This window comes from Xyrauchen texanus, chromosome 34 (genome assembly GCF_025860055.1).
Source record: "Xyrauchen texanus isolate HMW12.3.18 chromosome 34, RBS_HiC_50CHRs, whole genome shotgun sequence".
In the NCBI taxonomy this organism is placed as follows: Eukaryota; Metazoa; Chordata; class Actinopteri; order Cypriniformes; family Catostomidae; genus Xyrauchen; species Xyrauchen texanus.
In genome coordinates, this window is record NC_068309.1 from 8,150,268 (window position 1) to 8,173,133 (window position 22,866).

At 43.5% G+C, this 22,866-nt stretch overlaps 1 protein-coding gene across 9 annotated transcripts in view; it reads left to right on the forward strand.

The window, feature by feature from the left end:
• The window catches only part of LOC127627527 (mitogen-activated protein kinase 10), an 88,728-nt gene that overhangs the window by 14,075 nt on the left and 51,787 nt on the right, over positions 1 to 22,866 (forward strand). For 7 of the 9 annotated variants that reach the window (XM_052103950.1, XM_052103952.1, XM_052103951.1 and 4 more), the window contains exons 2-3: positions 17,461 to 17,532; positions 21,307 to 21,476. In XM_052103950.1, the coding sequence (XP_051959910.1) occupies positions 17,461 to 17,532; positions 21,307 to 21,476 (242 nt within the window). Of the gene's footprint in view, positions 1 to 17,460; positions 17,562 to 21,306; positions 21,477 to 22,866 lie in introns of all 9 variants that reach the window. The other 2 variants (XM_052103954.1, XM_052103955.1) reach the window with 2 other exon arrangements.

Below are 22,866 nucleotides of genomic sequence, written 5' to 3' on the forward strand. Positions count from 1 at the left end.
CTTCTCTTCCGGAAAAGGACAGGAGGAGGGGCTTCTACGACTTGGTTCATAGTAAAGTACAACCAATAGCTAGAATCAAGTAGATGTGCATATTTTCAGAATTTAGTCCAACTTCCTCTCACACTTTTCCTCCAATTGATGTTTTTTTTTTGTCAGGTCTCTGTACATGTATGATGTTGTGTCATACAATTCCAGGTGCCCACACACCGCTACAACAATTTTTTCATAGATTTTTCCAGATTTCTTCTGCTTCTATGTCAGTACATCAGTGACATCCGGACAATCTCAATGCTGATTTTTTGCTTGAGTTGAAAAATCTAAACTCGGTTGAATACGAATTAAAAGATTTTGCGTCACGGCATTCGCAATTTGTGTCTATTCGCATCTTTGACTTTGTATGTAATCGCGCTGCACGAAACGCTCGCTTCGCTTTGTATGTGAATGCACCATAAGGCTGAGTAGCCTGCCGGGAACAACTCGGGCACATTTCTTCCATTGCAAAATTCGAACCACTGCCCCCTGTGGCCAAAGCTGGAAGTGTGGTTGAATGCATGGGCAAGTGTGAGCTCCGGTTTTCTGGTGAAATGTCCACAGAGGGATGCAAAAAGCGAGTTGTTTTTAGTTGTAAATGATGTAATACCATCAAGAATAATGCATATTTAATTGACCATACTCCCAAATACCAAACTTAAACCTAAATGCCAGTGGAGTAAAAATGTATTCTTAGAGAGAAAATGCAATCTCTGAATCACTCTCATCATTAACTAGGTGAATGCAATTTTCTTCCTGGTTTCCACAGGACCAGAACCTGTGTCTCTGAGGCAGCTCACACTATCAGTGGCGCCACGTGAAAAGATAAACACATTTGAATTGATGCAAGAATGTCTGATGTGAGTTGGTACTTGTATAATAGTAACTCTGCAAACATGGCGTCGATGTCAGTGTACCGGATCAATAGGTGGCAACATTTTGACTTCCGGTGTGATCATGTTGAATTATGACCCTTCCTATTAAATGTTGCACAAAAGAGGCAAAAAAAAATAAAAAGAATAAAAGCAAGCAACAAATCAAGGAAAAACAACAACAAAGGAAACAGAATGTTATAAATATGCAGCTAAGTAATGAACTGACTGTGAGTGAGGGAAGATGGTAATTATTCATATAATTAATCCATCCCGTACACCACAGAGTTAACTGTGAACTAGAGTGGGAATAGACAATGACAAAAAGAAAAGGGCTCAAATGGAGAAAGCAAGAACACCAGAGAGAGGTAAATGGAGAGAGTTTGGCTCATTTAAAAAGAGGGAGAGAGAGAAATAGACTTTCAGTCCTTTCTCAACCCTTTGTTCTGATTGACTGCTTTAGTCAGTTATGTGCCTTGTCTTTAGCAATGCATTTGAGCAGCCATGAGCAAACTATTCAAGTAATCTAGTGAGTGATGTCTGCCACTGATTTAACAGTAAACAGGGCACATTATGGTTCTTCCCAGTAAGTGCTCAGACTCCAATGAATCCGGCCTGTGCTTGCTGTTGAGACTTGGTGATTTGATTTCATTTGAGGGTTCAAGAATCAGGTGTCTCACATTTTTTCCAGCTGATATCTTCAATGATTAGCTGATAGGATTATATGACAGCATATTGTTAAAACCAGCGGAAAATGTAGTTGGCATTACAAAGCTCAGGACACTTGATGGATTTCTAAATTATGTTTAATTAAAGCATCTGATAGAGTATACTGTGGAGATATACAAATGTTGTGGATATAATAGCCCTAATAATTTGATCTTTGAATAATTTGATAAGAAATGTTTGAAGGTCATATTGAAATCTTTGACTACATTGTTATGCAGTCCAGATAAACCAAGGAACTTCCGTGGAGCTTTTATTTTGGCGGATAACAGCAGAGAGACCTTTGTAGCTGAGCTCACATTCACAAAAGCTGTATAATGTGGTCCTGATGGTAATAATGTATAAAACACGACCACAATGTTGCATTTATTGTGAATATTTCTGTTCAAGATGGTATGTTGCAGTATTTATTTTTTTGCAGTATTGCCCCTGTATTTAGTGACATTTTGTTAGAAGCTCAGTAAAGCTAACTCATTTTTCAAACAATTAGCTGACTGTAGTTAAACTACTTTAAGTTATGCGTAACTTGTACTGTAACTTAGTAAGCTAAAGTTTCAAAGAAGCTTCCTCAACACTGCATGTCAAGCTTTCAAATTGCATTTTGGAGGCATTGCATCTATATAATTACATTGTGTATATTTTTCATGTGCCTGTGGGGATTGTTTGCATCACTGTGGCTGTCATGGTCCCTGGTAATTTTGTTGAAATAATAAGTCTGGAGATTTTCCTGCGGCTTGATGTGAGCAAATGTCTTAGTCAGCAGTGAACTCTTGACCACATGTGCATCTGAGATAATTTCCTGTTGTGCTTTTATTTTTGCTTGGGTGTATTTGCAAGAATCTCTATTGCTATTGCTTATACTTAGGGTTAGTGGTTTGAACAAACCCCTACCCATAAGTATTACACTTTAGGGCATTGCACTGTTATGAATTTAAGCTAATACATGGTTATACATTTGTTTTTCTTATTTTTGTGATTTTGCATGAATATTTTCCTTTTCAAAATGAATTAAAATGAATTAATCCATGCAATAAATACCATTAAAACAGGAATCCCTGTAATTAAAGGTCATCAATTGCATGTTGTTCACATTTTAAACCATCATTGGCATTCTCCCTGACAAGAAAAAAAAAGAAGAAGAAAAACCTCCCTCCGCTCTCCATCTGCTCTCTTTTTATCCCTGAAACCCTCCCTTTTTTCCTAGAGCAATCTCTCCTCTTTTCTGCATATCTCTTAATTTCACACAGGGGGTTACAGACTGAATATAGCTTTTCCCAGACAAAGAATGTCTGTCAAACCTCTCATGATTGACAGATTAATATTAAATAATTATTTATTTAATTAATATTAAAGTTCCAAACATAAAAGCTAGACACAATGTTTGTGAAATCATAGGGGATAGGTTGAGTGTCTGTTTTTTGCCCTTGTAATTATCACATCCAATTTTATGCATTATATCTACGTTCTAACTTTCTCAACTCTCTTTGCATATTCGTAAGGTTTATGCGCAAATCTTAACAGAATCTGGAGTGGGGAACTCTAGTGTTTTGAGATCGACTATTACCAATCAGTCAGGAGGTGGTTGATGATGTAATTATAGCACTGCCTTACTGTTCAAGGCTTGAGGACCTTGGTTATGTTGGATAGTCTCGACATGGAATGTTTTAATCACAATGCTAAAACAATCTTCTTGGACTGCAGGGCTGAAGTTTTATTATAGATTTGGTTAATGGTCACTACAGAAAACATTTTTACAGTCTTAGGTCTGAAATGTACACAACGCAAGTACGTGAACACGAACGTCTTTAGTTATGCAAGCGTTGGCACAAGGGGTGCTATAGCTGGCATTTGCGTAAACTGTCTTTTCTGTGGTCAATATAGCTGCTCGGCCATGACGTTAAATTGTAGGCGAACCTGGAAGGCTAATTTGCCGTGGGATCCCTAAAAATGTCCTATGGGTTTTTATAACTGGGTTTTTCAATTTATGAGTAAAATAATGTTGGTGGTAAACATAACTTGGATACTTGGACGTTTTTTTTTTCTATAACATAAATTATACAGTCATACCGAGTTGCTAGATAAGGACTACAAATACCACAAGCATGTGAGTGAACGTGACAAAATGGAAAACCATTGTATTTTTTACCTACCAACTTGTTAGCAACATGGCGTCTTCAACATTTGCGTTTGTGTATGACTGTGAAATTTATGTTGTAGAACAACATGTCCAAGTATCAATTACTAGTAATTTTTACCACAGTTTTTTTTACTCATGAATCCAAAACTGTCATTGTTAAAACCCATAGAAAAATCCAGAGGGAAAAATCTAGAGTTCTGGCAAACTAGCTGCAGGATTGCCACAAATTTGCAGCAAATTTGCCACTTGTTATTTTAACATGCAATTGACCTTGTGATTCGCTGCAGATGTTTGCCAGAAGATTGCAGCTCTTCACCGGTAGTGCTGAACCTGCAGCAAACCTTTGGCAACAATGGCTCATTTGGGTTTTTCAATCTCGATTTCTGTAAGGAATGCCATGAAAATGCGAATTATCTTCTGGGTTTTGGACTACAACCTGAACAGCTCTCTTTTCTCATTCAGATAAACTGCTCTGTACTCTCCGACCAACATTTTAAAGATAATCTTGCTATGGTGGATAGTTAATGTTAGTTAAACTGTCAAAATGTTAGCTAACTGAACACATACAGTTTTATGGCACAAGCATTTGAAGGTAACTCTATCACCCCCTTGAGTACTGAGATTTGTTACTGCCACAGCAACGAAAAGGTGCATGTTTATGTGCATGCAACTGGATTGCAAGTGCATGTGCATCTGTTTCTGTAATTCACAGTTTGCATGCTATCCGTTCTAACAGTAAGTGAGATTAGAACTTGCTGGATGATATACTGCACCTTTTCCAGTTGGTATACAAAGTGTGCATCTGTGCTAATTGTCTACAATCCCTTGTGCAACGGATTATGTGTTTATGACAGTGCGGTTTAAATTATTTCAGTTGGCGACGAATGCAAGGCTAAAGCTATAAAAACAGCAATTTATTAAAGTGTGCACCTAAAAGGTCAACACATGCAAACACAAAAAGTACGTGACAAGGGCATCTGTGGTAAAATGCATTTTATGATGGGGTAGTATGTCCTAATATTGGCATGCTGCCTTACTAAATACTCAGAAGTTTGCTTTCCCATCACCAGTAAAGTACATACTTTTAGTGTTTAGCTTATTGTAAGCAGCCTATGCAAATTGGGGCCCAGCCTTAATAACACAGGCTTCTGCTAGAACATTGATTCAACCAATGAAGATATCAGGCGATTTGTAATGGGGAGAGCTGACATTCTGCGTTTCTGATACTATTGAGAGTTCTGTTTGGTCTCAGTTTGATAGTGCTAAAAAAATAATTAAAAAAATGCTTGCTCACAGAGGGGAGTACCATTAGGCCAAAGCCAAATATATTTCCTCTCCAGATACATTGGTGCCGGCATGACGCTCTGGCCCAGGAGATGTCTTTTTGTGTAATAATCATTTCAAATTCCCAAAGGGTCTTCAACATGTCTTATTATAGGAGGTTGAAGGGTTGGTTCTAATTCAAAAGCAGAGGTTCATATTGAGGGACTGCAAAATTAGATTTATTAGCTGTTTATTTGACTATTTTTGCTTTTTTGTTTCTTTTTTATTTGTGCATTGTGCATATAACCAGAGATTATGCAAATTAGCTAATAGTTTATGTTTGATATTACCATGGTAATCAGGAGCAAATCATGATTTGTTTTGATTATCTCCAATAGTAGCATTAAACTATGTTTGCTATGCTAGAGCTATGGTAAATTATTATAAAGGCCGGGTGGAGAGAGCAGATACTAGAGAACGTCTAGGTTACGTATGTAACCTCCGTTCCCCGATGGAGGGAACGAGACGTTGTGTCAGAGAAGCGACACTAGGGGTCTCTCTTGAGCGCCGATATTCACCTCTGAACTATGAAAAAAGGCCAATGAGAGTTGGCAACCAGTATTTGCATGTCCGCCCCGGACATACGGGTATTTAAGCGGCGCAAATACGGGAGTTCATTCAGGATTTTTCTGAGGAGCCGGAAATGGTCCGGCCACAACAGTGGCTCGGCTCAGCGACGTGGCAGGGGAGACACAACGTCTCGTTCCCTCCATCGGGGAACGGAGGTTACATACGTAACCTAGACGTTCCCCTTCTGTCGCTCTCTCCACGTTGTGTCAGAGAAGCGACACTAGGGGTCCACTTATAAAAGCACCACGCGCTGAGCCGTGTACGTGAACTGCTGATACAGGAGCAAGCAGGTATTCTTACGTGCAGGACGACCAACTGTATCAGGCCGCACGTACCCTTCCCCAATGCCCCATTTAAGCCATCAGGATTCCTTATCGTTACCCTGGAGGGGGGAACAAGGTGCTGGCTGCCAACCTGGGAACGTGGCTGCCTAAGGGAAGCACGGGAGTCCACTCGCCAGAGGGGACAGAACCGTGGCGTTACACACAGGGGGAGTCCGAAGGAGGCCTTACCTGTGGAGCACCTATACCAGTGCAGGGTAGCTTGCGGTACCCACAGTGGCTTGGGTCGGCGAGTTCCTCCGCTGAACTGTGACCCACGAGGGCTAGGGAGGAATCAACCAGTGTCCCAAACCTGAGATCTCCTGGGAATGAAGGCGCACTGTTTCCCCTGGTTAGGGGAAGAGCTAGATGCAAGCGATTCACCTGGTCAGATCGTGGGCGTGCCACCGAGTTCTACAGGCTCGGTACCTGAGAGAACAGGGACAATACTGACTCAACTCGGAGATTGTAGAATCTCGCGAAAGTGTTAGGTGTTGCCCAGCCGCTGCTCTACAAATGTCTGCTAGGGCAGTGCCCCTAGCCAGTGCCCATGAGGACGCTAACACTCCTGGTGGAGTGGGCTCGGACCCGCAAAGGGGGGCACGGCCTGGGAGTGATAAGCCAGGGAAATGGCGTCGACAACCCAGTGGGCGAGTCTCTGCTTGGAGACAGCATTCCCTTTCTGCTGTCCCCAAAGCAGACGAAGAGCTGCTCAGAGCGTCTAGTGCTCTGTGTGCGGTCCAGGTAGATACGTAAGGCACGTACTGGACACAGCAGTGAAAGGGCTGGATCTGCCTCCTCCGGGGCAGCGCTTGCAGGTTCACTACCTGATCCCTGAAGGGTGTGGTAGGAACCTTGGGCACATAGCCCGGTCAGCGGTCTTAGGATCACGAAAGTGTCTGCTGGACCGAACTCCAGGCAAGCGTCGCTAACAGAGAACGCATGCAGGTCCCCGACCCTCTTGATGGAAGCGAGCGCGATCAGCAGGGCGGTCTTGAGAGAGAGGGCCCTAAGTCCAACTGAGTCAAGCGGCTCGAAGGGGGGTCTCTGGAGTCCCGTAAGGACGACCGAGAGATCCCAAGAGGGGAACAGGTTAGGCCGGGAGGGAGCTATCCTCCGGGCACCTTTTAGGAACCTGACGATTAAGTTGTGTTGTGGTGGGCCGCTATAGCGGCGACATACACCTTGAGGGTGGAGGGGGACAGCCTCCTCTCCAGCCTCTCCTGAAGAAACACGAGCACTGACCTAACTGCGCACTTCTGTGGGTCTTCGGCTTGGGAAGAACACCAGTCCGTGAACAGACGCCACTTTAGGGCATAAAGATGCCTGGTAGAGGGGGCTCTGGCTTGATTGATTACATCTACGACGGCAGATGGTAGACCGGCTAGATCTTCCGCATCCCGTCCAGGGGCCAGACGTGGAGGTTCCAGAGGTCTGGGTGCAGGTGCCAGAGCGTGCCCCGTCCCTGAGAAAGAAGGTCCTTCCTCAGGGGAATTCGCCAGGGAGGGGCTGTCGTGAGGAGTGTGAGGTCCGAAAACCAAGTCCGGGTAGGCCAGTAGGGGGCTACCAGAATGACTTGCTCCTCGTCCTCCCTGACCTTGCATAGCACCTGTGCAAGAAGGCTCACTGGGGGAAATGCGTACTTGCGCATCTGCCCCGAGGGGAGCCTCTGTCCGGGCATACCAGAGCGGGCAGTGGGAGATTTCTTGGGAGGCAAACAGGTCTACCTGGGCCTTGCCGAACCGGTCCCAAATCAGCTGGACCGACTGGGGGTGGAGTCTCCACTCTTCGCCGGGCAAGCTTTGTCTTGACAGCGCGTCCGCCATCACATTGAGGTTGCCGGGGATGTGAGTGGCGCACAGTGACTCCAGTCGCTGCTGACACCATAGGAGGAGACGGCAGGCGAGCTGTGACATGTGGAGGGCGTGCTCCGCCTTGGCGGTTTATGTAGGCTACGACCGTGGTGCTGTCTGTCCTGACTAAGACGTGTTTGTGCCGAATTAATGGAAGAAACTTCTGCAGGGCCAGAAAAACAGCCAGCAGCTCTAGGCAGTTGATGTGCCAGCGCAGCGGGCCTCGGTTCCACCGGCCTGCGGCTCCACGCCCGTTGCACACGGCGCCCCAACCCAATTTGGAGGCGTCGGTCGTGACCAGAATGCGTCGGGACACCTGCTGCAAGGGTACTCCAGCCCTTAGAAAGCAAAGGTCTGTCCAGGGTTTGAAGGTCTGGCGGCAGGCAGAGGTAACTTTTACGTTGTGCGTGCCGCGGCGCCATGCTCGTCTCGGGACTCGAGTCCGGAGCCAGTGCTGAAGTGGTCTCATATGCATCAACCCCAGCGGCGCGGCCCCGTGGAGGATGCCATATGCCCCAGGAGCTGTTGGAAACGTTTTAGCGGGACCACGGCACCTGGCTTGAAGGAAGCGAGGCATTTCAGCACTGACTGAGCACGCTCGTTGGAGAGACGTGCTGTCATTGAGACTGAGTCTAACTCCAGACCGAGAAAAGAGATGCTCTGGACCGGGGAGAGCTTGCTCTTTTCCCAGTTGACCTGAAGCCCCAAACGACTGAGGTGCCTGAGCACCTGGTCTCTGTGTGCGCATAGTAACTCTCGAGAGTGAGCCAGTATGAGCCAGTCGTCGAGGTAATTGAGTATGTGTATGCCGGCTACTCGGAGCGGGGCAAGAGCTGCCTCTGCAACTTTCGTGAAGACGCGAGGGGACAGAGACAGGCCGAAGGGGAGGACTTTGTACTGATACGCCTGGCCGTCGAACGCGAACCGTAGGAAGGGTCGATGTCAAGGGCAAATTGAGACGTGGAAGTACGCGTCCTTCAGGTCTACCGCTGCGAACCAATCTAGATGCCGGACGCCAGATAGAATTTGTTTCTGGGTGAGCATTTTGAACGGGAGTTTGGACAAGGTCCGATTGAAAACTCGCAGGTCCAAGATCGGTCGTAAGCCGCCGCCTTTCTTGGGTACAACAAAGTAAGGGCTGTAGAAACCCTTCTTCGTTTAGGTTGGAGGGACAGGCTCTATCGCGTCCTTTAATAGAAGGGAGGCGATTTCTTCACGCAGGGAATGGGCATGTTGGCCGTGTACTGCGGAAAAATGTACGCCCACGAAGGGGGGCAGAGACCTGGCAAACTGAATTGCGTAACCGAGTCGAATGGTCCGGTGCAGCCAGCATGACGGGTTGGGCAGTGAAAGCCACGCTTCTAAACTCCGTGCCAGGGGCACCAAAGGGATGGGTTTTTTGGATGTACCCGGCGGGGCTTCGCAGCGGTGCGGAACAGGTAACGTGGCGTTAGGAGGCAACGTGGCGTCCCGAGGCTCTGGTGCTGAGAATAAACTCAAAGCACTTACCTTGCTCCGCGCACCCGGCAGGGGGCGGGTTCTTGACTGAGGAGGAGGTCTGATGCTTGCGTCCTCTGGACTCCTCTGAACCGGCCGGCCGGGGAACAGTCATGGGGCTGAAGGCGGGGACACCGCGTCCATGGAGCCGGGACTGTTGGGGCCTGAAAGCAGAGTGCCGTGAGAATGGCACTTGCGGGCCATATGCCCCAGAGACAAAGGAAATAGCTCTTTTATTGAGAATTTTGGTTCCGCAGCCCCCGTTAAGGGGTGCGGCAAATGAAAAAACAAAGGATTCTCCTCCCGGCCCTCCACCGGGGGATGGAGCGGTCTTACCACCTCCGGAGCTAACTTCTTGGGTGCATTGTCTCAGGAGCGCCTGGGAGCCTTCCGGGTCCTCGAGGGGGTCCGTGAGACAGGGGGCATGCACTTCCCGCGGTTTGCTCGACGCTGGGGCTGAGAGCTGGGCCCGGGTTGAGGCGGAGCAGGAGCTTGTCTTCTGGCCACGGGAGGATGCCCTCGGCATGGGCCGTGGCGGCAGGCTTGCGGCGAGGCATGATGTGAGAGATGGCCTCCGTCTGCTTCTTTACCGTGGAGAACTGCTGGGCAAAGTCCTCGACGGTGTCGCCGAAGAGGCCGAACTGGAGACAGGGGCGTTGAGGAAGCGAGTCTTGTCGGCTTCACGCATCTCGACCATGTTCAGCCACAGTTGACGTTCCTGGACCACTAGCGTGGCCATCGCCTGCCCGAGCGCTTGCGCTGTGACCTTCGTCGCTCTCAGGGCGAGGTTGGTCGCTGAGCGCAGTTCCTGCAGCGTGTCGGGATCAGGGCCACCCCCGTGCATGTTGCGAAGTGCCTTGGCTTGGTGGACCTGCAGGAGAGCCATGGCATGCAGGGCAGAAGCGGCGCATCCGGTTGCGCTGTAGGCCTTCGCTGTCAGCGAGGAGGTTGCTCTACAGGTCCGGGAAGGGAGTACGGGGCGACCTCGCCAGGTGGTAGGGGTACCAGGGCATAGATGGATCGCAACAGCCCTATCCACCTAGGGAATCGCCGCGTACCCGTGGCGCGCTCCGCCGTCGAGGGTGGCGAGGGCGGACAAGCCTGTGGCGGTGTGACGAGTGGAGAGGGGTGCTCTCCACGAAGACGTCAGCTCGTCATGCACTTCCGGGAAAAATGGAACCGGGGGGGGCGAGGCTGTGAGCGGAAACCACATCCAGCCATGATGGCTGTGGGGAGGATGGAGGGTTCCAATCCAAGCCCACGCTGTTGGCTGCCCGGGAAAGCATGTCGGACATCTGTGCGTCAGCCTCAGCCTGGGCGTGCAAGCCCAAAGGCAGCAGCCCAGGGGAGTCCTCTGCATCAGATGCCGCGCCCTCCGATGCCGCGGCGAGCTCATCGGCTTCCATATTAAGAGGGTTGGCTGACTGGCTGTGAGGCCAGTCGCCGGCACCTCGAGCACGGACGGGAATCAACGAGCGTGCTGGTCCGAGGGGGCGTACCCGGCGGAGCTGCACCCGCTGCCATCCCCAAATCGCCTCCATCGCCAGCCGCATCGTCTTCAATCCCGTGAGAAGAAGGAGCAACACGGGGGGCGGCTGGAGTGGCTTGCTCACGGTTGTAAGCAAGCCGCGACCGCAACGTTGCCATGGTCATGTTCTCACAGTGAGAACATGAACCATCCACAAACGCAGCCTCGGTGTGATCGCTACCCAGACACACGAGACAACGCCTGTGGCCGTCTGAAGCGGAAAGCACTCTACCGCATCCAGGAACAACACAGGGGCGGAAGGGCATCTTTATAAAGACGCATCCTTAAAAGGACGTTCAACGCCGCTGTGTTTTGCTCTTTTAGTGAAATTTACTCTTTTAATAAAAGTCACTCTTTTGTGAAAAAAACTCGTGAGAGCTTTTTAATTCTGCACTGTCGATGCGCCCAGGGGCAGGAATGCACAGTCGTGCAAACAGGAGAAAGCCGCTGTTGTGCGCCGTGGAATCCAACAGTTATGCAGCAGAGGGATGACAGGAACTCGGTGTGTAGTATGCAGCAGTTGCAGACACCGACCATCGGCTCGAAGAAATTTTCTGAATGAACTCCCGTATTTGCGCCGCTTAAATACCCGTATGTCCGAGTGCGGACATGCAAATACTGGTTGCCAACTCTCATTGGCCTTTTTTCATAGTTCAGAGGTGAATATCGGCGCTCAAGAGAGACCCCTAGTGTCGCTTCTCTGACACAACGTGGAGAGAGCGACAGAAGGGGAACATTGTAGCATTCAAAAGTGTGATCAAACTAACTTCTTATTTCCCCTTGCTAAAATTCTCCTTTTAATCTTAAAATTTCAGAAAATTTAAGTCAATGAACACACAGAATATTATCCTGGTGAATGTAAAGATGCTAACACTGGGGATGGTAATGCATGCTAACTCTGGAGATGCTAGTCCAAATGCTCTCCTCCATATTCGCAGGGCACTTTATCATTTGAACCCCCAGACAAATCATCAGTGTTAATTAGCGCAGTGCGGCAGACACAATAGACTAATTAATCAGAATGTTCTCTGTACATGAAACTGAGATGAAGAGAAAAGATAGAGAGATGGGTGGTGCATTGTGGTGATGTACATTCTCCATCTGTCGGGGTCTCAAGGGTTATGATTCATTGTAGCTGTGAAGAAACCTGTCTGTTCAGCTCAATATGTCTGCCTTACACAATGTTTCCTGCAGTCCAAACACTTTACAAAATTAGCCTCTGGCACGCACCACATTTTTAAAGGAGATTGACATATTAGCTGCACACATACATTCACATTACTGTGTTGACAGGTCTGAAAATCTTTCTTTAATAAATATGTTCACCCTTGGTGAGTCAATACCAGTAGGGTCAATGCCAAGATTTGCTTGGTTAGCTTCGATAGTTAGCTACTGATGATAGATATGGTATTGTAATATGGTAGCCATAAATACACCATATTGCTGAACATTTTTTTTTTTAAATCTTTCTGTATTGATGGCCATTCACAATTAGACATGTATTCTGACAAAATATAATTTAGTCCCACAAATAACATATAATATTCATATTAATATTTAATTATATTATAGTAGATGTTTCAGGGGTGTCAGTTTTTTTATTTATTTTTAGAGCTCTTAAAGAAACTGTTCACCCAAAAAAAAATATATTTTTTTTATTATTTACCATGAGTATTGGATGTTTACCCTATAGAAAGGGTTTTTCTACATCACTCTGGTTCTGTCTTTTATCTCTAGGCATCAGTTTTATTCCACTTACTATGCCCTTTAAGGAGAATCCGGAAGCCATAGTTCCTGCCCTTCCCTTGCGTCCTGTTGTCTGTTAATGTCGTATTTGCTCGCAGTACTTCATCACTCCTTTATCAAGGTTCCTGATCTGTTATTGTACTCATTCATCAGGCCTGTTGTCCCAGACCTTGCTGTGCCCTCCACCTTATAGATAATATTTCTACATGGCTTAACCAAGCTGTCAAATATTTACTGTCGAAAGGCGTGGCCCATTTATCTTCACACTGCAAATTTCAATGGGTGAAATACAGTCATTTCAATGGGAATTTGCGCAATCGTGAATTTTGTGCGATGGACTTCCAGTGGTGAAGAACTTCCCCTCTTAGTTTTTGAGTGCAGTTAAAGGTTGGTGAAGTTTGACATGCGAATTCGCAAAAATGACCAAACGTTGATCAATAGGAAGTTGCTTGGTTTGTGTCCTCTGTGTGGTCGGTGCTTAAATGAACACAGCTTCACTGAATATTCACAATGGACAAGGATACAATTTTAGTGGTGAGTTTCTTTTTAACATCACTCTCACAGAGTACAATAGAGGCTGCTTGGCAATTCGTACGCGCTCAACATCTGTCCAAGCCTTCTTTGTCCCACAAAATTTCGCCATGCATAAGTGGCCATGCAATTACAGAGTTACAGTGTGTATATGACAATGATTATTCCAGTTGATAAAAGCAATTGATGATGTCTAATTTCAAGTTGATCATGTAAATAATGTATGCAAAAGCAGTAGTTCCACCAAACATGAAAATGTTGTTGTTCTTTATGAAATAAGTCTCCAGAGATCAGTTCTGTTTTGAGAACTAGTTTTGAGACAATTCATTTATGTTCTGTATTGGTGAAGCTTGTCACCATGGTAACAGACTGTCAGAACATTTGAATCTTTCATTCTGACAAGATGGAACCTATAAGCAACAAATGAGGACACAACTATCAAAACAAATGATTAGACAGAGTTTGTGTGCAATTATTAATGTATAGTTCTAGTTAAGTTCTAGACACAGAACTGTTCTCACTCTCGAGAATCTTTCAATATTTTCAGCATCACTATAAAAAGTGTGCTTCATATTGCTTTGTATAAATGTGGCAAACTCATTGCTGCTTTTAAATCGTCTTGGTTACTGTTGTAACCTCCATTCCCTGATGGAGGGAATGAGACGTCGTGTCGATGTAGTGACACTACCGACTAGGAGTCGCTCTTGGGAGCCCCAAACACCTCTGATCTTTTTGAGAAAAGGCCAATGGGAATTGTTGAGTGGAATTTGCATGCCAATCCCCCGGACATACGGGTATAAAAGGAGCTGGCTCGCAAACACTCATTCAGGTTTTGCACTAAGGAGCCGAGACAGGGTCCCAGCAATTTCAGCGGGTAGTACAGCGTTCTGGCATGAGGGACACAACATCTCGTTCCCTCCATCAGGGAACGGAGGTTACAACAGTTCTCTATCTGACACTCACTTGACGTTGTTCCGATGTAGTATTCCAAATGTATTTGCATCGGGTAAGGTGTTCTTCCCCAGGAGGGAAAGACACCGCAGAGACCACATTCTGCCTGAAAGAGAGATTAACATGTGGCAAATACGTCAAATGGGCTTACCAGCCGTAGGTGGAAGAGGTGCCGTGGTAGGTCCTTCCCGGCTCTACAAACATGACAACCGGTGGCAGAGGGAGCTCTGCCCAAGGGAGACACAGATTTACCAAAAGGGAAACCGTACCACGGAAAATACATCACAAGGGGTTACCACAGTTAACCATGATTGGAGTCTCAGGCGATTCCACCAGGTGGCGGCATTTTGCGGGTACAAGTGCACCACAACCACCTTATTCACCTGAGGAATCTCCGTATACCCTCTGGCCACCCCAGCATCGAGGGTAGTGAGAGCAGACAAACTCAGAATTCAGGTCCGGGAAGTAAAAGGTGCCCGCTACGACTTAGTGAGTTCTTCGTGCACCTTTGGGAAGAATGGACCGGGGAACGGTGCAGCCATGAGCGGCGCTCCGAACCCAGGAAACAATCATCATTGACATGGTCACAGAGGCTGCCTCAGTGTGACTATGGTCCAGATATGTGAGACAGTGCTCGTGGCCATCAGAGGTGGAGAGATAGCGAACGCATCCAGGAACTACACACAGAAGGAAAGGCATCTTTAAAAAGACATCAGTGCGCACTCTTTTAGAAGGAAATATACTCTTTTCAGCAAGAATATATACTCTTTCATCTGTCAAAGCTCCCAGGGGCGTACTCTGAATCAATCGCGCAGAGGGGGAGAAAGCCGCTGAAATGTGCCATTTATACAACAGCATACGCTTCTCATTGTGAGGTGAATGTAACGGAAGTGGAACTCCCTGCTTAACACCACTCGTCTTTTTTTTAGGCAGCAATACCCACAAATTACCTGGAGCTATTTCGAAGGTAATTTTAAGCATCCCTCTCGTTCTTTCTTCACTGGATCCAACAAACGATTCATTTCAGTCAATATGAAGCATTTAATAAAGCTACAATATATCCTATAATGCTATTTGTCTTAGATCAGACTGCTTTAGCCTCAGTGCAGTGCAGGTCTCTTTGTGTCAGACACAAGGCAGAACTGCCATTTTATAAATTCGCCAATGCCAATAATCTTAAAATGGGCAAATATAGTCTGACTAATAAGCCTTGAAGGTATATTGGTTTTGCACTACAAGGAATGTTTAAATATTACAATTTTGGCCAATAACAATTGGTGAAAATTTCTATTTTTATTTTAACCTCTATGGGAGATTTTGGAACTGAGTCATACTTAAGGCAGAAGTACCACTTTTTTTTTTTAATTAGCCAATGCCAATAATCCAAAAATGGCCAATTATTGACTGACTAATTAGCCTTGATGGTATATTGGTCTTGCACTATGAGGAATTTTTCAATATTGGAATTTTGGAAAATAATTTGGAACTGACTCAGACACTATACGGAAGTGACATTGTTTTTAAGTAGCCAATGCCATTTATCAGTGTTGTAGTCAATACCACCTAAACCGAGACCAAGTCAAGACCAAGAACAGAGCGTATCGAGACAGAGACAAGACTAAGTCTTTGAGGGGTTGAGACCCAGTCGAGACCAAGACCAAGGCAGGGCGAGACCAAGACCAGACCAGTGCGAATCCCATGACACACTTACGATAAAATGTGGAACATGCAAACCATAGGCTCTCCTCAAATTGATCTGAAAGATCCACATTCTCATAAAAACAAATGAAGATTCCTTTTCATTCACCTCTTTTATTGCCACACACACACACACACACACACACACACACACACACACACACACACACACACACACACACACATGTAATGTTTCCATGTTTTATGGGGACTTTCCATAGAAATAATGGTTTTTATACTGTACAAACTGTATATTCTATCCCCTAAACCTAACCCAACCCCTAAACCTAACCCTCAAAGAAAACTTTCTGCATTTTTACATTTTCAAAAAACATAATTTAGTGTGATTTATAAGCTGTTTTCCTCATGGGGACCGACAAAATGTCCCCAAAGGTCAAAAATTTAGGGTTTTACTATCCTTAAGGGGACATTTGGTCCCCACAAAGTGATAAATACACGCTCACACACACACACACACACACACACACTCATTTTCCATGGCACACCTGACAATATTTCATGGCACACTAGTGGGCACAGTGGTTGGGAAACACTGGTTTAGGTAGCTAAACTGTATTACAGAAGATTTGGCTGACTTCTCTTAGCCAAATATAACCGATACCCAACAGGAAAGACAATTCACCCCAAGTTAAATCAAAGACTGTATTTAGAACATTTTAATGTAAAGTAATATTGATAAATAACAGTTTAGTAATATTTACTATATATACGTATATATATATATATATATATATATATACGTATATATATATATATATACGTATATTATATATATATATATATATATAAAAAACACTACCACTTGCTGATACCAATAATGTCAGATTTATTGTGACTTTTATATATTTTGGTCCTGATTACTTTGCCAGAGCATCCAGAAGGGTCCCTAAGCCCAGTTGGATAGATCCTTTTATTACTGTAGGCTTAAATGAAGACTGGAAAACACTAATGAATATTTAACGTTTAACCACAGGGCTTTTGTAGCTTTAAAAGGCAGGGTGCACAGAGCTTACCAAACCCCCCCTCCACCCTAGGGGCAAAATTAAACCAGGAAACAGTGCAGAGCAGGCGGAAGAAATAATCAACACAAATTATCATACTGTCTTTGACTCCTAGATGACACTGACTATTCTTGGAATGCCTGTCCTATACACATAGATTCTCATTGCACCTAGAACAGTTACAGTATATGCACAGGGCTGGAGTTTAAGACAACGGACGAGAAAGGTAGACGTGTGAAAATGTGTTGTTTATATCAGGTTCCTATAGTGCTGTCCCATTCAGCACAGGAGATCATTATCTGTAAAAATATCTTGAGAAATCATGACATTCGTGCATATATGCTCTGCCTCGTGGACATCTTGGATGATGAAATGAGCTTTATGGAACATAGCGAAAATCTTGACACCTCAATATCAGTAAAGAGAGTGCAATAGATAAAGAAAGAGAGATCATTCTTACAGTCTTATCTTAAATATTATGCTTTCTTTATCTTCAAATGTATCATAACTTGTTAAGAAAGATCAGATTATCACTACATATTAGGTCCAAAGATTTACAGTTTGTGTGTACATATAGGGGTGTCATGCATCTAGGGGGAACAAATGCAAATATTTTAATCATAACTTATTCTTTGTATTTTATCTCTGTGTTTCAGGTATTTATGAACAGACGTTTCTTCTATAACTGCAGTGCTCCAGTCCTGGATGTGAAGATTGCCTTTTGTCAGGTGTGTGTTCCATTCAGGTAAATTAAAAGGTAGAGTATTCATTCACTTACATTCTCCACTTTATATGCCACTGTCTGAAACAAATACTGATCTAGTGACAGTGTGTCTGGGCCCTTAAGGAAGATGTGCAGCTAATAGAATCAATATCTCACAACATCCCAAGCCATTCAGGGTAAGGTCGGGTTTCCTAAAACACATTAAAAACATCTTAAGATCACTTTAAAAATGCATTAAGGTATTTACTAAAAGCCCTTGCAGTCATTCAGATTTATGATTCAAATCAAATAAAATACATTTAAAACATTGTCCAAAGCTTTGTTAAATGTGTTAAATAATTTTTTATTTACATTTTTTATTATTTTTATGTTTATCTAGATTTATGCACATCTTCCTTAGATCGTGGCCTCAAGATTGGTTTATTTAACATGAGTCAGGAACAACATATTTGTTGACATGATGTAATATAATTTTACTTTAAAAGGTCACTCATTACTATATGTCACCAAATCCAAAATGTCACATACTGTATAGCACAATGGAAAAGTGATTATTCAATATACTGTAGAAATCATCTTTCTTCTCGAATCATACATGATATTGCTAAAAGAAAATGGCCAAAAGAAGCTATGCTTTGGAACAACCTTTGTGTTAGTAGCACACCTATGATACCTTAAAATGCTGTCTAGGTAGGCAGCTCATTAGCTTTGGAACGGAGCTAATAATTGTTACCATGTAACTGAAACCAAAACATTTCGTGTCCTCCATTACATGTGTAATGTAAATAAAAGGCAACAATTACTGCAAATCTTAGCTTATTTGCATCAAATTTGCTCAGTCAGTTTAATATTGGGGAACTGCAGTGAGGGTCGACTTTCAATGTATTTATTAGTCACACACACACGCATGCACGCACGCACACAAATATATTGCTCTCTCTCTCTCTCTCTCTCTCTCTCTCTCTCACTCACTTTAATAACAATTTAAGCTTCATGAAATTATGTTGACAGCTTCCTCCCTTAATTTAGCCATGAAGTATTCGCTATTTGACATTTAGTAGTGGCATGAACACCAAAACAAAGAGTTCTCTCTTTGAGTCAAAGAGTCTAAGATCTAAGATCTTCCATCAAGCAAAGATAAGATCATTTGGACTAGGATTGTGGGTAGTCGGACCAAGATTTTGTGTCCTTTCTAAATGGAATCGTCAACGCTAATTGGGTTGAAATTGAGTGAACAATTTTAGTTCATTGTGCTAAGCTGCACTTGTGATTTTCACTAGTTGAGGTATGTGTGTACTTATGTTTGAATATATGCATTTCCCTATCTGTCACTCACTCAACGTTGTGTCTATGTAGTGACACTAGGGTTCACTCTTGAGAGCCTGAGACTCCTCTGATATTTGATAAAAGGCCAATGGGAATTGGCGAGTGGTATTTGCATCCCCCTCCCCCGGACCTACGGGTATAAAAGGAGGGGACGTGCTTACCGCTTTTATGCCGTATGTCCGGGGTAGGGGCATGCAAATACCACTCGCCGATTCCCATTGGCCTTTTATCAAAGATCAGAGGTGTCTCTGGCTCTCAAGAGCGACCCCTAGTGTCACTACATCGACACAACGTCTCGTTCCCTCCATCAGGGAATGGAGGTTACGAAAGTGACCAGGATTATTTCATATCCTCTGCATCCCTATCAAAGCTGTGATTATTCAAGTTGAATTAATTGTGCTGGCAGTTGTACTGAACATCAACACCGGTGTGATTTGGTCATAGATATTAATATTCAGTTCAACAGCATGATTGTGAGGGTGATATTGCTTTTATACAACAGGTCTATAAATACATAGTAAATATCGAATAACTGGCATTTCAGACATAGTATGGCCAGCTATTGTGTTAACTTTTTTTCTGCTAATGAAAATAGTTCAGTTACACTGTTGGTTACAATTGGAATTCTATGTTACAAACTTATTGAAACATACTGTAGAGAAACTCTCAGTATGTTGGCATGCACTTTTTGTTTCAGTCAGACTAAAACATAAAATCGTCCTTTTTAATGTCAACGCTTTAGTCTCACTGAAATAAGTCAGATCTTTGCAAAGTCGGTCTGACAGATCTACATAGATAATGCAATTGTAACTCAGATTTGTCCAGCATGTATACACATTAATCAGACCATGCATGTGCATCTTGCACATGCATGATCTGAAACACATAGTTGACAGAGATGTGTATTAAGCCAGGCATATTTGTCATCCTTTCTTTGAATATCTGATTTCACATTGTGTATGCACTTGGACAGAAGTTTTAAAATATCAGTGGGTTTGTTTGGTAATTTACTGCAAACTAATTTTCTGTCTCATTTATCAGTACCCACATTGGTCAAATTCATAAATATTTGACATTCTTGTGTAAATTCTAAAATCTTGCTGTAAAACCTTTGTTGTCTACTCAAATTTCTTAAAGGGTTAGTTCACCCAAAAATGAAAATAATTTACTCAGGCTCATGCTACCCCAGGTGTGTATGACTTTCTTTCATCAGCAGAACACATTTGAAGAAATATAGAAAAAATATCTAAGCTCAGTAGGTCCTTAAAATACAAGTAGATGTGATATGCATTTGAAGCTCCAAAACGAACAGACAGTCAGCATAAACGTCATCCATATGACGATACTGGTTAAATGTATGACTTCTAAAGTGAATCAATTGCTTTTGGTGTTAAAAAGATCAATATTTAAGTACTTTTGAACTGTAAATCATAGTTTCTGGTCAGCAGCAGCATGCGCATGTGACATAATCGCATTGGCACGTTTATGCGAGAACATACAGTACGCACTTGCGACACACTCGGAAGAGAAGCAGTTTACAACTGAGTAGGAGGAATGCTGTATAGAAGCTTTGTTGGTTTTGGTTTAGATCTGTATATGTATCTGTATTTTTACACACAATGGTGTGTTTCTGTGCTCATCCTTGATGTCTCAACGAGAGAAAAACTTGAGATGAAACTGTGAACTCCACCCCTCGTGTATGCGTATATTGCTGATGACAAGAAGCGATGATTTATTGTTAAAAAGTACTTAAATATTTATCTTTTTTGCACCATAAGTGATTGTTTCACTTTAGAAGACATTAATTTAATCAGTAGAGTCATATAAATTATGTTTATGCTGACTGTCTGTTCTTTTTGGAGCTTCAAAGGTCATATCACCATCCACTTGCATTTTAAGGACCTACTGAGCTAAGACATTTTTCTATTTTTCTTCAAATGTGGTCTGCTAATGAAAGAAATGAATACATACCTGGGATGGCATGAGGGTGAATAAATGATGAGAGACTTTAAATTTTTGGGTGAACTATCCCTTAAAAGGAAACTGTTCTTTGTACTTATTTCTGATTACTAATATAATTTAATTGTTTTAATTTAGTTTAATATGCCTGAAAGTGGTTCGGCCTAGATTGCAGAATAACAAAAGGACACTCAGTCAACAAAAAGCTATTCATTATATTTCTGCAATTTCTTTTTCTGGTTTTAAATGGGTTTTCATATCTTGTGTTGACAGTTATTGACTTTAATATTAAGAGAAATACACAAATATCTTAAGTTCAATGAGGTTTTATGTCTTTATGAAATGTTGTCTTTTGTATAACACCTACAAGTGCTTTGGAAATGCTTATGAATTTTCTAAACATTAGAGTCAGCTTACTGCTGATGGTTTTATGTTGTTCTCAAAGTCCCAATTGGTGTTTCAGCTCATAAAATCTTTCTTTATGTCCATACAGGGGTTTGGCAAACAAGTTGATGTGTCTTACATTGTCCAGCATTACAACATGAGCAAAAGCAAAGTGGACAACCAGTTCTACAGCGTGGAAGTAGGAGATTCCACCTTCACAGTTCTCAAGCGGTACCAAAATCTAAAGCCCATTGGTTCCGGGGCTCAGGGAATAGTGTGGTGAGTGCCCTTGATAATATGTGGCTCTTATTAGTGGTGCTTTCCAAGGCAATATTATTATTGCTGAATACTATATAATACACTGAATATTCACAATGAACAAGGACACCATTTCCCGCCCACACCTTCTTCGCTTGTGGAATTTCGCGGTGCAAAGTTAAATGTGACCGCACAATTTGGTTTAGGAATTTGATAACGTATACTTCAGACACGATGCAAATGCAAATTCCGTCATCAGCAGAGTGCACGAGCACTGAACAAGTGCAGCCATATTTTTTTAACCGTGCATAATCTGAATGTGTATTATGGGCATGCACCTGGAATTATTTGCATTAATTAGTGGCTCCACAAGGTGGCACCACTCACAGTTGAACCGTTGCTATCACAGAGAAGCACTAGAAGATGTAATCGGCTGTAAACAACAGGAGACGAATCTGGAAACAACAACAGTGGTTGCGGAAGTTAAGAGCGTGTGTGTGAGGAGGTCAGGAGATATATGTATTGGTATAACTCGAGTCTGAAGGAATTTAAAGACATTTTCTTGGGTCTAAACTCTTGAAGGGAAATAGTCCAATATCTCAAAGCAGTCGTAGCGTGCATGCACTAACCTTCTCTGTATGCCTGTACAGTCAGTTGAAGTGCACTTTGAAAGGCTGTGTGTTAGACTGTACACAGAAGCTAAGTGTTCATGTCAAAATGAAGTATATTTTGGGCTTAAAAGGCTGTGTGTTAGACTGTACGCAGAAGCTAAGCGTTCATGTCAAAATGAAGTAGATTTTGGCCGTAAGTATTAAACTTAATTGTGTAACTGATCACGCACAATTTGTGCTACATCATGAAGGATACCTCAGTTCAAACCTTTGTGGCAGGGTGGAGGGTGGGCTGGGTCATGATTCCGCACACCTGGCCCCTTATCAGGCTAATTAGCCATCGAGAGGGATGAAGGCTGACTGAAGACAACGGTGCGACAGATAGAGATATTTACGGGCAGCTGTCCGACACCTGTGTGTGTGTTTGTATTTTTGGTTCAGTTACATATGAAACTATTATTTATATTGTCAAGCCAGTTCTCGCCTCCTCCTTTCCATTAATCCCTTTACAAGCTTGTTTGAGGATAAGTTTTAGTCAGTTTATTTGGATCCAAAATCATCTTCCCAAGCTCTCATTACACAAGAACATTGTGCTTCTCAAAACCAAACCATGTGATCTTCGCAAATGAATATACCAAGGAGATCTACAGATGCAAACGTGTCTCTTTTGACACTTTTCTTATGACCCTTTCTCCCAAGAGATTATGGCAAGTCTGGATGAGGGCTCCTTTGAAGATCTCTGTCGTTTCAAGGTTTAGCTGTCATTCGAACTGGGCCTACCTTTTCCCTTCCCCCATTCC